General features: G+C 31.7%; 1 protein-coding gene and 1 long non-coding RNA gene across 2 annotated transcripts; one reads left to right on the top strand and one right to left on the bottom strand.

Moving 5' to 3' along the window:
* Positions 1 to 427: 427 nt before the first annotated feature.
* On the bottom strand, positions 428 to 4,802 carry LOC112683927 (uncharacterized protein CCDC198-like). The gene is made up of 3 exons (XM_025555147.1): positions 4,362 to 4,802; positions 3,455 to 3,612; positions 428 to 1,078 (listed from the first exon to the last, which is right to left on the bottom strand). Exons 1-3 carry the CDS (start codon positions 4,438 to 4,440, stop codon positions 953 to 955), a joined length of 363 nt encoding a protein of 120 aa, XP_025410932.1. The 5' UTR covers positions 4,441 to 4,802; the 3' UTR covers positions 428 to 952.
* On the top strand, positions 2,212 to 3,448 carry LOC112683928. The gene is made up of 3 exons (XR_003148623.1): positions 2,212 to 2,301; positions 2,357 to 2,562; positions 3,329 to 3,448. It is a non-coding gene; the product is annotated as an uncharacterized LOC112683928 (long non-coding RNA).
* Positions 4,803 to 13,026: the final 8,224 nt, after the last annotated feature.

Genomic DNA, 13,026 nt, shown 5'->3' on the forward strand with positions numbered 1-13,026 from the left:
TTAATATCATATTAATATCAATGAAACTAATTACAACAATCGATTTGACTCGAAAAAATGCTTAATACTTTATGAAATAACAATAGATAAATATCGTATTCACTTATAAATTATAAATCCCAATACCGATCGGTTTATTATTCGATTAATGAGTTTGGGAATAGTTAAACGGGAAAACATCTAATTACGTTTCACACTTATTGTCCAATTAATTTACCTAGTGGGATATGTAACAAGTTATTTATTGTTGAACTATATTATTGTATCATATAACGATCGATCAGAGGATGAACTAGGAATTTTTACGCCCAGGGAAAATGTTAAAATTACATCCTACCATAAACCAAGAATCAAATACTCTTCTCGAAAATTTTTTTCTAACAATTAATATACAATCAAACTTATTGAGTTTTAACCTAATATCGGTATTTAACAAAGTAAAAAATATCAAATCAGTTGTTAATAATTACAAAAATTACACCCTCTAAAATTTTACGCCCGGAGATGAATCCCTGTTTTCCACCACCTAGTTCCGTCCCCGCAATCGGTTGTTAAAACTGTTATTATTATTTGGAATTCAATAAAATTGGTCTTAAATTATTAGTATTTCCTTCTTATATATAACTTCTTAGATGTACACTGTGGAAATTGAGGAGTCAGATATGTTAACTCGACTGAAAAAAATGCGTTTGAAAATCAAATGCTGAAGAGAACTGAGGATGTGAGAATGTTGGAAGGACTATGACAATCTACGAGCAGTATCCACGGCAAAGGAACTGAATATGTTTGTAGTTTACGTAAACTTCTTTGTACAATATAATACAGAACGGAACACCGCTTAAAGTGTACTCGAAAATATAAACTACTATAGTAATAAAAATACATAATTAATAAAAGAATAACGATATTATTTTTTAATCCGATCAAATTTGTATTAGAAAAACGTTATGTTTTAAGACTCTTCGTCCTTTACTTCTTCGTCCTCCGTCAGCTTCTCGTCAACATTTACTTGGTTGGTGGTGCTGTTGTACCTGGGTCTCATCAGAGTCTTGGCTGACTCTATCCTCTGGTTTAGGATCTAACGAGAAAACATAATGAACATTTAATAAATACACTTCATATCGGAACAAACGAAGGAGTCTAATATTCTATTCACTTTTCGGTCATTCGGCTGCAACGGGAATGAGTACTTCATCGTCGGTGTCGGTTTAATTATTATTATCATTGTTCCTATACATATATATTTAAAAAAATCAAATGGCTCAAACGTCAGTAATAAACGTCAAAATCAGTAGATACGTCGATACAGCTAAATGCGTAATGTTTTGTTATTGCTACTTTGATTGAAAAAAAAGCCATTTTATCATGTATAAACACAAAAATAAACTTGCCATATAAAAGAACAATATGTATTTTCTTTTTAGTTTTGATATCGCTTTGATTGTTAAGTATACGACTGTAATTGATCCACCGAGAATTTATAATACACATTTCACAAAACCAAATTAAATCGATACTTCATAATGTGTTCGAGTCGACTATATTTTTATCGTTGCTATTTTTTAAATGAAATATTCAAACACCTTATTTCGTTTTATCGTATTATACGCGTATTTTTTAAATCCCCGAAGTTAGGATTTACAGTATTTTAAATATTATAAGAAGTTAAAAACCTATATTGTAAGTGTATATACACGAGTATAATCAGAATAAAACAATAAATATATTATATTTTAGTGATCAAATTACCATGAGCATCAGCTGTTTCATCAAAAATATCGTCACGCACACTCGGAGAATAACATAAGTTGTAACATTAATTAATATAATTAATACACACGTCAATTTATTGTTTATCATCATTATGCGGTTCAAAACAATTTTGAAAATAAATTCATGAATTCCTTAGCGGCCAACATGCACGCGTAATATGCAAGTAGACGATGCGCAATTGTAACGTAGTACACGATTCAAAATGTATTCGTATTGCAGTTATATCGTCGAACAATCGACGAGTTATATCGTCCGCACGTATATATTATATTCGTCATAATTTATACTATTTACGTTTCGTTATATCACAGTAATGTATTGCGTATCCGTTGTATAACCGCGTTTATGACGTATTAAATTCGCTCTAGGACCTGTACGTATGCGCGTAGAAACCTTCTATGTATTATGTTGTGCTCGCAACCGATTTGATTGAAAACGCGTATTCGTTAAAAAGTGTCTCGATCCGACCGCGTTTCGTTCGACTGAATATACTTAATACAACATGGAGTACGTCATCAACATAACGAGGTGCTTGAACGGCGATGTATATATTATTTCGATATGTCATATGCGTTTTTTATAGATCGAATCTCCGTGTGGCATATAATACGATCGCATAAAGATCGTCTCGAGCACGACGCATGTATACGAGACATATTTTTTATGTTTAATTTAGTAGAAGCTATTTTAAATTATTACGAGAAAAATTCACAGAACCATATAAACCCCCGGAGAAATTGCGTTACATTTGAGTGAATTGGAAAAACATTTATATCGGCTGAACGAATTGTAAGATCTATTTTATTATTATATTTTCTAAAAAAATTATAAAACAATCAAGAGTTTTCCAATCAGATTCTATAAAGAAACTTCAACTAGAATATTAAACAATCATAAGTTCTGTCCTTGAACTGTCACCTTTTTTTACTAAAATATTTTCGTGTTTTCGTTTAATGAATATACTATTATTTTTTTTATATATTTGTACCGGTTGCATTTAAAAATTCGCAATTTCGCGTTAGGTACACTTTTTTGGTAACCTAAAAATCAGTATTTTAAATTACATTCGCACTAGTGTAACATAATCTTTTAATAATATTTGAACTATGTTTAAGACTCAAAAAAAAAAAATAAATAAAATAAAAACCAAAACCAATTATTTTATTCTTAAGTTTTCTACATTCTGACTTTAATAACTTATAACTTTCTTACATAAAATTTTTTTTTTTTAACATTTTGGAATTAGTAATCGAGGTTCGCTATAATGTTACAAAGTGCTTATAGTATTTGTAAATTTGGGATGTTAATACACACCCATAGAATTAAATCGATTATTATGCAATAATTTTCCGTACCAGACATCTCGATCGAAAAAAGTTATAACTGCATTTTAGTTTAGGCACAAGAAATAATGTTGATAATGTTTTGGTTGTTCATAACGTTCAACGACCCCATTAAAAAAAAAAAAAATGCACACCCCCTATTTGATTTTTTTTACCATTTGAATGACGTGAACCAATGCATAATTTTTATATTTATCTGTTTTATTATTCAGAGGCCTATGACCGAAACTCAGTGAATAAGTAAAAAGGCGCACGATTTCGACGGGTCAGTCGTAATATCATTACTATGTTTTTAAATTACGTACTATTTATAATAATATTGTTTTCATGCGTTTTACCTGTTGGCGTCTCTGTTCAGCCTCTGCCAATTTCTCTTGCAGTGCTTCGCTGGTCAGCGGTGGAGATTTTTGTCCTTCCAACATCCTAAATCTCTTTGGCGGGTGTCTCTTCACGAGACTTTCTTCCTCTTCGGTCAGCGGAACGCTAAATGCTATAGCTGAACACACACATACACATACGCGTAAGTCATTATTATTATTTCAAAAACTTATAACAACAAAAATTAATTTACGTTATACGTTTTCATATTATATTTACGTATTTTATTGAAATATCAATTTAATAATTCCATTTTTGTCGACTGAAAGTTGGTATGGTCTTTTGAAATACCCAAAATATTTTAAATCAAATCGTATACTTTTAAAATTAATGAAATAAATCTAAGAAAATACTTTCCATCGTTTTTCACATACTAATCAAACATAAATAGTAGCTGATAATACATAATGTTTGTTAAGACATATTTATTAACATACAAATATTTTATATATTAATTTTTATTTATTCATTCTATATTTTTATACTTTTATTTTGTTATAGTGTCCTGATTATATAATTATAATTTTCTATGAATTAAATATTTACGTTTATATATTGCTTTTATTCTAGTTATTAAGTAAAATTGTGCATAATTACTGTTAGCGTACTAAGGGTTTTCATTTGTTTGTTGTAATTAATAAAAATAAATAAATATACACTACAACGAACTGTACCAAACTTTAAAAAAAAAATCCACATTATTCAAACGTTCAAAAATCCACGGTACATATTCAAATGGATACTCCGTGAGCGAGCACCGAATAAAATACGAATACACGGTAAATTATAGTAACTACTGTGTGTCTAATGAAAACTTTATACATGAAAACGCATTGAAATTTATACGAATTAAAAACGCGTTCTTACGTGATGGTATTTCCAGTCTCAACTTGCTCAGCTCCTCGTTTGGCATGGGCATGGGCATCGTTGAACCTCCACACCCCATGGCCAAGGATTATTTGTTATTGTTAAAAATTAAATGAAATCAAAAAAAAAAAAAAATTAGACGAGTACGTTCTGGAAAGAAATAATTTCAATAACGACGAAAAAAAAAAAAAATAAGTAGAGTGGAAAACGGTCAACGGTTCACATAATCGAATCCGGTGCTTTTCGATCGTTGTACTAACAGCGAATGGGCCTAGGCGTACGCATTTAAAGGTGACGAGCACGTGCCGGGAAGGGAAGTCGGGACACGCGCGTAGTCGGTCGTACCCTTGCCCAAAGGTTATGGCCAAAAGCCGTGCGCATCCCCTCCGATGATCGACGATTCTCCTGTCTTCCCCCTCCGAACATTTAAACACACGCGTTCCGACGACCCTTCGCAAAGGGATGCGCGTGAGTGCAACCACCCGCAAATTTCCAACGATTCGGTTCGTGGAAACAACCAAAGACAACGGAACGCTCATAGCGCGTGTAGGAGGAGGATCCACCGTCTTTTATAACACCCGTACGTACACTGCGTCGAGGACAAATAAAAGGGCGATGGCCCGCGCACACGCAAGGTGTCCGCGGCGCGAGTCGTAAAGTTTAAGTTTATTATTTTTGTCCGTCCAAAGAATAAAAATGTCAGGAAAATAAATTTGTTATTCTCTCGGGCAATCAACCCGCGCGTTGGTAATTACTATTACCTCGAAGTCGATTAGCTGTTTATGAATAATAGATGACGTACTACGCGTGTCTCAAATCATCATTTCAATACATACATATACGTGCACACGGCACGGTAATACACGATGATACATACCTAATTGCTAAACGACAATTTCAAACTCGAAAGTACTGTCCACATAACTACGTAATAATAATAACACTCCCCACGTGTCATAGTTATAAGACTGTATCGATGACAATATTATCGCGTTTTCGTTCAAGTAACTCAATAGCTCTCGGTCATCTTGTTTCAACAATACAGCATTGTTATGTGCACTCCGATGAGTACTGACAGCAAGTTTAGTATAATATACATAATGCTCTGGATTTGGTGATTTGTTCATAGAGTCAGTGGTAAGGTAAGAGTTCAATGCATGACGTGTATACAGCGTGAACTCACCAAGTGTCGCAGCACTCATTGGATACATTTATAAATTTTTCGTAAGAAAAAGATATAAAAAGTGAATAATCAATAACAATCAATCGATATAAATAAACTTTTTTGGCAATTTATAACAATTTAATAACCAAAATAATTATAGTTGGAACGCACAATTCGAATAATTCAATATTTATATCTTGGTTAATTTAAGCTTTGTAGGGAAACATGGGTCAAAGTGGGGTACCGGGGCAAAGTGCTGACATCGTAATATATATATGTTTAATATATAAATATAATAATGTTTTTAGATTTATAGCTTCCTTGGTCATCTGAGATTGTGTGATAAAAGTTTTAATTAAACTATTGATTATTTTGCGATTAATCGATAAAAAACTGTAAGTGTGCCTGTTATCATTTACTTGATAATAAAATTGTATAATTTGTTATAGATATATTAAATTTATTTGTTCTTTGATTATCATATTTTTTTTTTTTTTTTATTAAAAAATGTATACTAATAGTTTTATGATTAACATACTTTATTTGAGTTAAGTTATTTGAATCAAATTAAATCAAAGGCTCTAGGTAAGTTAATTCATTGGGGCAAAATGGTTTATACCTGTCTGGGGCAATATGGGGACCTCCCCACTTTGCCCCAAATCTATTTTCTTAAATTAAAATTATGCGTTTTCAGAATGGTTAGGCGTTATAAAAAAAACCAACCAACATTCCTGGTCTGAAGATTCAATGAAGTCTGCAATATTGGCATACAATAATAAGGATATAGAATTCAAAAAAGCTGCATTATCTTTTTATGTTCCTAAAATAACTCTAGAAAAAAGAGTAAGAACATTTTCAAGAACTGACAATTTAGCTAAAGCCAGCACAAAAGGTAAACTATTATATTTAATTATAACATTTAAAATCCTAATTCAAAATTGCTAAGATATTGGGTTAGGTATACGTGTAATTATCAATTTAAACATCAATTAAATTATCAATTAAAACATTTTGAATATTTTTCTTATGAAACTTTATTTAATATTTAAATATAGAATAATTGTTCTAAGTATTTGAAGTTCAGTTAATAAACTTGACTCTGTAATTATATAGCTCTTGGAAGATTCAAAACTGTGTTTACCGTTAGGCTCAGGATCAGGAGCTGCAATTAGTTTAGTGCATAAAGTCTATAGAGGCACGTCTATTTGATTTGACTTCTTTGGAGTTGAGAAGTTTATCATTTCAACTGGCAGCAAAAAAATAGTATAAGCTATACATTTTGAAAAAATAATTTAGCAGGAGTGGACTGGTTGTACGGATTTATGAAGTGTCATTCAGATTTGTCCTTACGTCAGCCAAAAGCTACTTCAGCTGCTAGAGCATCAGGCTTTAATCCGGTTTCGATTGGTTAGTTTTTTGCTTTGCAAACTGAAGTAGTGGATTAATACAAATGAACAGCTTCACAAATATTCAATGTCAATGAGACTGGGATTACATGTGTTCCAAAATATCACAGTAAAGTAATTGCATGCCGTGGCCGTCGCCAAGTAGGAGCAATAACTTCTGCTGAAAGGGGTCAGACAATAACAGCTGCAATTTGCATGGGTGCTGATAGATCATACATACCTCCAATGCTTATTTTTTCTCGTGTTAGAAGTAAACCAGAGATTATAGATGGTGGACCACCTGGGTCATGGGCTGAAGTTCATCCAAGTGGATGGATATAGACTGATTTGTTTCTTAAATGGTTTGATAAATTTGTAATTTTTTCCAGAGCATCTAAAACCCATAGGATTTTACTTTTGCTTGATGGCCATTCTACCCATACTAAATCATTAAAACTTATAGATAAAGCTAAAGATGCTGATTGATGTTATATTGCTTCCCACCTCACTGCACGCATAAACTTCAACCATTGGATGTAGCTTTTATGAAACCACTAAGCTTATATTACAGTGGTGAAGTTAAGAGTTAGCTTAGGGAGCACGCTAAAGACCACAGAGTTGTCACTCAGTTTTAAATTGCATCGCTTTTTGATAAACCATATTTAAAAGCAAAAAGTATGACAACGGCCATCAGTGGCTTTAGGGCAATAGGCATTTGGCCAGTAGATGCCAACATATTTCAAGAACATGATTTCCTAGCTAGTTCTGCTACTAACATTGATTTAAATGTTTCGATAACAGCAAATCAATCAAATAATTCAAATAGTGTGTTACCAGTTGAACCAGACATTTCAACTCCAAATATACAAATAATAAGTCAACAGTTACCCACAGTTCAACCAGCAATTATAAATCCAAGTGTAAAAACAAATAATAACTCAATTCTTTCTCTAACACTACATGATTCACCAGGATGTTCTCATTGGCCAGTAGGTACTGAAAAACCAGTTAGAAAAGAATTTTTTGCTTTATCTCCTGAAGAATTTTTTCCTATTCCTAATAGTAATAAAACCACTGGACGTATATCGAAGATAAAAGGAAAAGCAGCAATTCTCATTGATTCACCATACAAAAATGAGCTTCTATTTGCTAACATATGTGCAACACCCAAACCAGTAAAACGTTCTTTATCATTCGGCCAAAAAAAAAAAAACAACCGAGAAAAATCTTAGTAAAAAACTAAAATTAACAAAAATGATGAAACTGTCTATATTGCAGTGAGTCAATTCAACTTCAATTGATGGGTGGATCCAGTGTTTGTTGTGTAAGAAATGGACTCTGTCTTTGTACTGGAATCAAAAAAACAGATTATGAAACAATATTTAACTGCGAATTTTGTTCCTAAAAATATTTTAAATTATGTAAAAAAGTTAAAAGTTACAATTTATGATATTATTTTTTATGTTAAATGGTACCCATACCTTTGGCAAAGTGGGGTAAACTATACTTTTTTTTATATTCTTTGAAACTTCGAAAAAAAACCCAAATTTTCATAATAAATACTTAATCAATAACAACAACTTATGGATTGTGTGAAAAAAAATTTAAAAGGAAAAAATTAACTTTTAAGTGAATTACAAACCTTCAAACATTATCGTCCCCACTTTGTCCCATGTTCTCCTAATGTATATGTACTAAATCGTTTTAATTACCTCGTATATTATACTGATATAAGCTTCAGGTGAATTGTTTAACTTCTTAAAATTAAGACAAGACGACTTTATGGGTGGTAACACAGACGAAGAAACGAAAGTCAATTATTTTCAAAATGGAAAAAAGATGAAATAGCGATTCAATGTTTATATTAATTTCATTAATTAAAACCTAACCTTTATCTATACTTTCTATCAGAACTTTCTACTAAATACGCTTTCCAGTGGCGTATATAGAAGGGGGGTGCCTAGTGAGCTACAGCCCCCCCCCCGAAATGCTAAAAATTATTTTAAACGTTTGTTATATTTTAATGGTGCTTTATGCTTATTTAGAAATAATTTTATAAAAAAAAATAAAAAATGATTTTAACCGGGTTGTATTTATTTTATTTAATTGTACTTCAATAGTTCATTAAAATGTTTTAAGGTTCTCAATTTATGGTTCAATGCTAATTATTAAGAGTTAATTACTCTTACTTACTCGTTAATTACTCGTATATAATAAATAAATTATAACTGTATACCTAATACGAGTACATTTTATTCATAGCATATTTTGTTATAGAAATAGTCCAGTAGACATGTATATATATATATATTAAATAGTCAAGTACCACATCATATATCTTTTGTTCATAAATACAGGATTATACTTACTACAGGAAATACGTAAATAATGTGATCAGTCGAGACAATTTTTATTGCCTTTGTCAAAGAGTTTTGGGACATTCTGTAAATGAAATGTAGATAAGTACCTACTGCGTCTTGTTAGTAATTCTTATATAGCAGTGGCAATTTAACTCTGTTCATAGTAGCCCCTACTGAAAAAGTTTTCCGTATACACCACTGACGATCGCAGTTCAACAGTTACAGAAATTCAACCGTTGATCTCTATTCAGTTAGTTGTTCTCGTATGTACTCTTTATTTATGGATTTAAAACAATTATTTTACTTTTTTTATTAAATAAGTAAATTATTTATTAAATAGTAAAAGTGTACGATCTCATTGTAAATCATCGAAATAATAATCGGTATAATAAAGTTGTCTGATCCAATGGAAATATTAAAACACGTTGCACATCAGTTCTTCATGGATTTTTTAATCGAAATATTTTTCCGCGACGTGCACGCCGTATATATGCATGAAACTTATGTAAATCGGACATACGTGACCGTTGTTCGGTTACGGCAATAAATCGCGGTGGCGGCGCGCGGAGACGTTAACGCGCCACCGCGTACGCGAGCGAACACGTTTCGGATTTTCGGGCGAATATAAAACGTAACGAAGACGTGTGCGCCGTATTACAATCGTACCGCGTAAGACGCGGATTTACCGCGTTATGCCGATGTGTACATCACGAATATTTATTATGCATGTAAAACAACAATAATAATAACGTGCTGGCGGTAGGAGAGACACGAACCGACGGGCGAAGACTGCGCACAAAACGGAAAGAATAAAGAAAAAACGAAATCCTTTTCCGCCATTAATCTCTTGCGCTTTCTTCTCTCCGTACGCGCGTGATGTATTGCCCCGTTGTGCGGTTCGCACACGACTCTTTCGTCATACGGACTAACCACGGCGGCCGTGCGCGCATACCTGAACACGCAATACGTATATAACACTTGCACGACGGCCATGGCCGAACGTACATCGGTAATACACTACCGCGACGTACATATTATTATTTAAATGTATTTGCGCGCGCGGGTAACTGTACACCTCGTGTAAAACGTACGTAAGACGGCACTTTTGACCACACGGCGACGACGATTGTTTGCGCTCCGTACACGTTTATGCGCGTACGCTTGCATATATATTTTTACACGTAAACAGTTAGGTGGGCTGTAACCTATCCAACCGCCGTTAATCGTTTGATTCCTATGAAAAATAAAAAATTATCAAACTGCTATCCGCGACTGTTGCCAGTCCCCTCGACTACTTTTCCAAAACGAAACAAGTTTAAACGTCTCGTGCGATAGATACGACTAAAACATTAAGTTTGCACGGAATATCGATCGCAAGTTTCAGGGCCGCATTACGGTCATAATATGAGGGGCTATTGCTTTTAGTGAGGCCCTTTTACGAAAAAACGTTCCGCTTTTTTTTTTTTCTTCAGATTTAGTGATTTGTAATGAATATCAACTAAAACAAGTTTGATTTATTTGTATATTGTTGAAAATTATAACATTTTATTATTTTAACATATTTATTTTTTGCCGTTTTATATGAAAAAAAAGTTTATAGCTCATTGTGGCCCCTGTCAACTATAGATATACCTCCCCCTTGATCCAGCCCTAGCAAGGTTCGTCGATTGGTTATTAATCCATAGCTGTGCAGAATATTCTCGATGGATCAACGTTTTTAATGGCTATAGTACTTAGAGTTCAAATAATTAAGTATTATGGAAATATTTTTGTTGCGTCTATTATAAAGAAAAATTCGAAGGGCAAGCAATTTGTTTTAATCAGTCAAATTGAATTTCAATTAAAAATACATGCATTGTTTAAAATTCACATTCCATAACATGTATACGTGTTTTGAAAGAAAAAACGGTAATTAAAAGTAAGCGATTGATTGATATCAACATGTGTTTTTTTATTTTAAAATGCTTAAGATCTTGAACTAAAAATAATGAATTTTTTTAAGTTAAGCATGTATAAAGTAATTGAATACAGTAAACTTCGTAAAAACATTGACAAAACGGATAACAGTATTTATAATGAAAAATTAGATTAAACAGAATAAAACTAAACGAAGAACAAAAAAATAAAATTTTAAGGAAGTAAGATATAATAATAATATTATTATATTATTAAACGTCCGTTACAGCAATTTTTTATAGTAAGAGCATGCCTCGGGAACAAAATTTAAAATAGTATAAGAGCGTCTTTTGTCTTTTTCGTGCTTACAATTATGTTTTTAATCGCTATAATATATAGTCGTTGTCATTCTTAAATAGACGAGATACGCAACATAATTATTACAAATACTATAATCCACTCGCGCCCACGTCGATTTATTTGAAATTAAAGTAAAGGTATACGCGTATTGTTTTAAACCGCCTTATTCCTGCATTGAATATAAAATATTCAATCTGTTGAAACACTTACTATAATCATTATTTATTGTTCATAATTATTTAAAGGGTATTTTATAAAAAAGTCTGAAATACTTTAAAAGTTGGTTTATAAAAATCAAATTAATTACTGCGAGAATATTATATATAATATTATATAATTACACGAGAAAGCACAATTATTCCTATAAGCTGTTCACCAAATAAAGCTTTTTCATTCCGATCAAACACCAACTGCATCGATTTTGTATTTAATATATCATGATATAGTGTTTGTCCCTATAAGATATAACACAGCAATCAGATTATTTATGATAACACTTATAACAACAATCAGATATTTTTATGATTTTTATAATTGTTACTTTTTTATAACGTATAAACCAATTTATTGAGTATAGCCTATTCCAATTTATTGTTTGCAAGTGAATATTTTAAATCAAAAGTATTTTTCGGTCGATTGATTTGTGATTTTGTGATCCATACAATGAAATATAGCTTTTTCATGTTGACAGATTTCATCCCTCAAATCAGTTTTTATTGGAGTGTCACGCATATTGTATTTATGTATAATTTGTATACATAAAAAAAAAATAAAATATTATTATAGTACTATAATACATGAAAGGAAAAAGTTCTTTTTACATAGACATAATACTGATAAAATCCAGATAACAATCGATATTGTATGAAAAATATAAATACATGTACAATTAATAAACCCAATATACAATATTAATATTATAATTATTATTATTTACAATATTAACTATATTATAACGTTTTAACAAATTAAGCATATTTCCAACTTTTTTAGCAAATACACTCAGGTCGATACAAGCGAAAAAACGAACAGAGAGATGAAGAAGTCGGTAAAGAAGTCAACAAATGAATGATGAAAAATAAGAGGCGATTAAGATGATACGAGGAAATAATTGATGAGGGGATGAGAAATGTGAGACCCTTCAAAGGTGGAAGTTATGGAGGCGAGAGTGGCCGACCTTTGATAACAGCAGAGAAAATGACAAAAAGAAAAAAGCAGACATATCGTTGCTGGTGAGTAGAATAATCTTAATCACTTTTTAAACTTTTAAATATAAGATAAGAAATGAATTCCAAATTAATCGCATATCCTGTGTTCAAAGAAATCAATTTCTAGTTTTTGTATGATATTTTTTTTTTTTTTTTACCGAAATTGCTTATACTCGTAAGCACACAAACGGGTAACGATTTTTTTCACCATATGCCGAGCAAAAGGTTCGATATTTAAATACGTTTATAATAATAATAACGTATTCCGTACCCATGTCTACTTCCAGCCAC

Source organism: Sipha flava, unplaced genomic scaffold, assembly GCF_003268045.1.
Source record: "Sipha flava isolate LNK unplaced genomic scaffold, YSA_version1 237_pilon_pilon, whole genome shotgun sequence".
Taxonomy (NCBI): domain Eukaryota; kingdom Metazoa; phylum Arthropoda; class Insecta; order Hemiptera; family Aphididae; genus Sipha; species Sipha flava.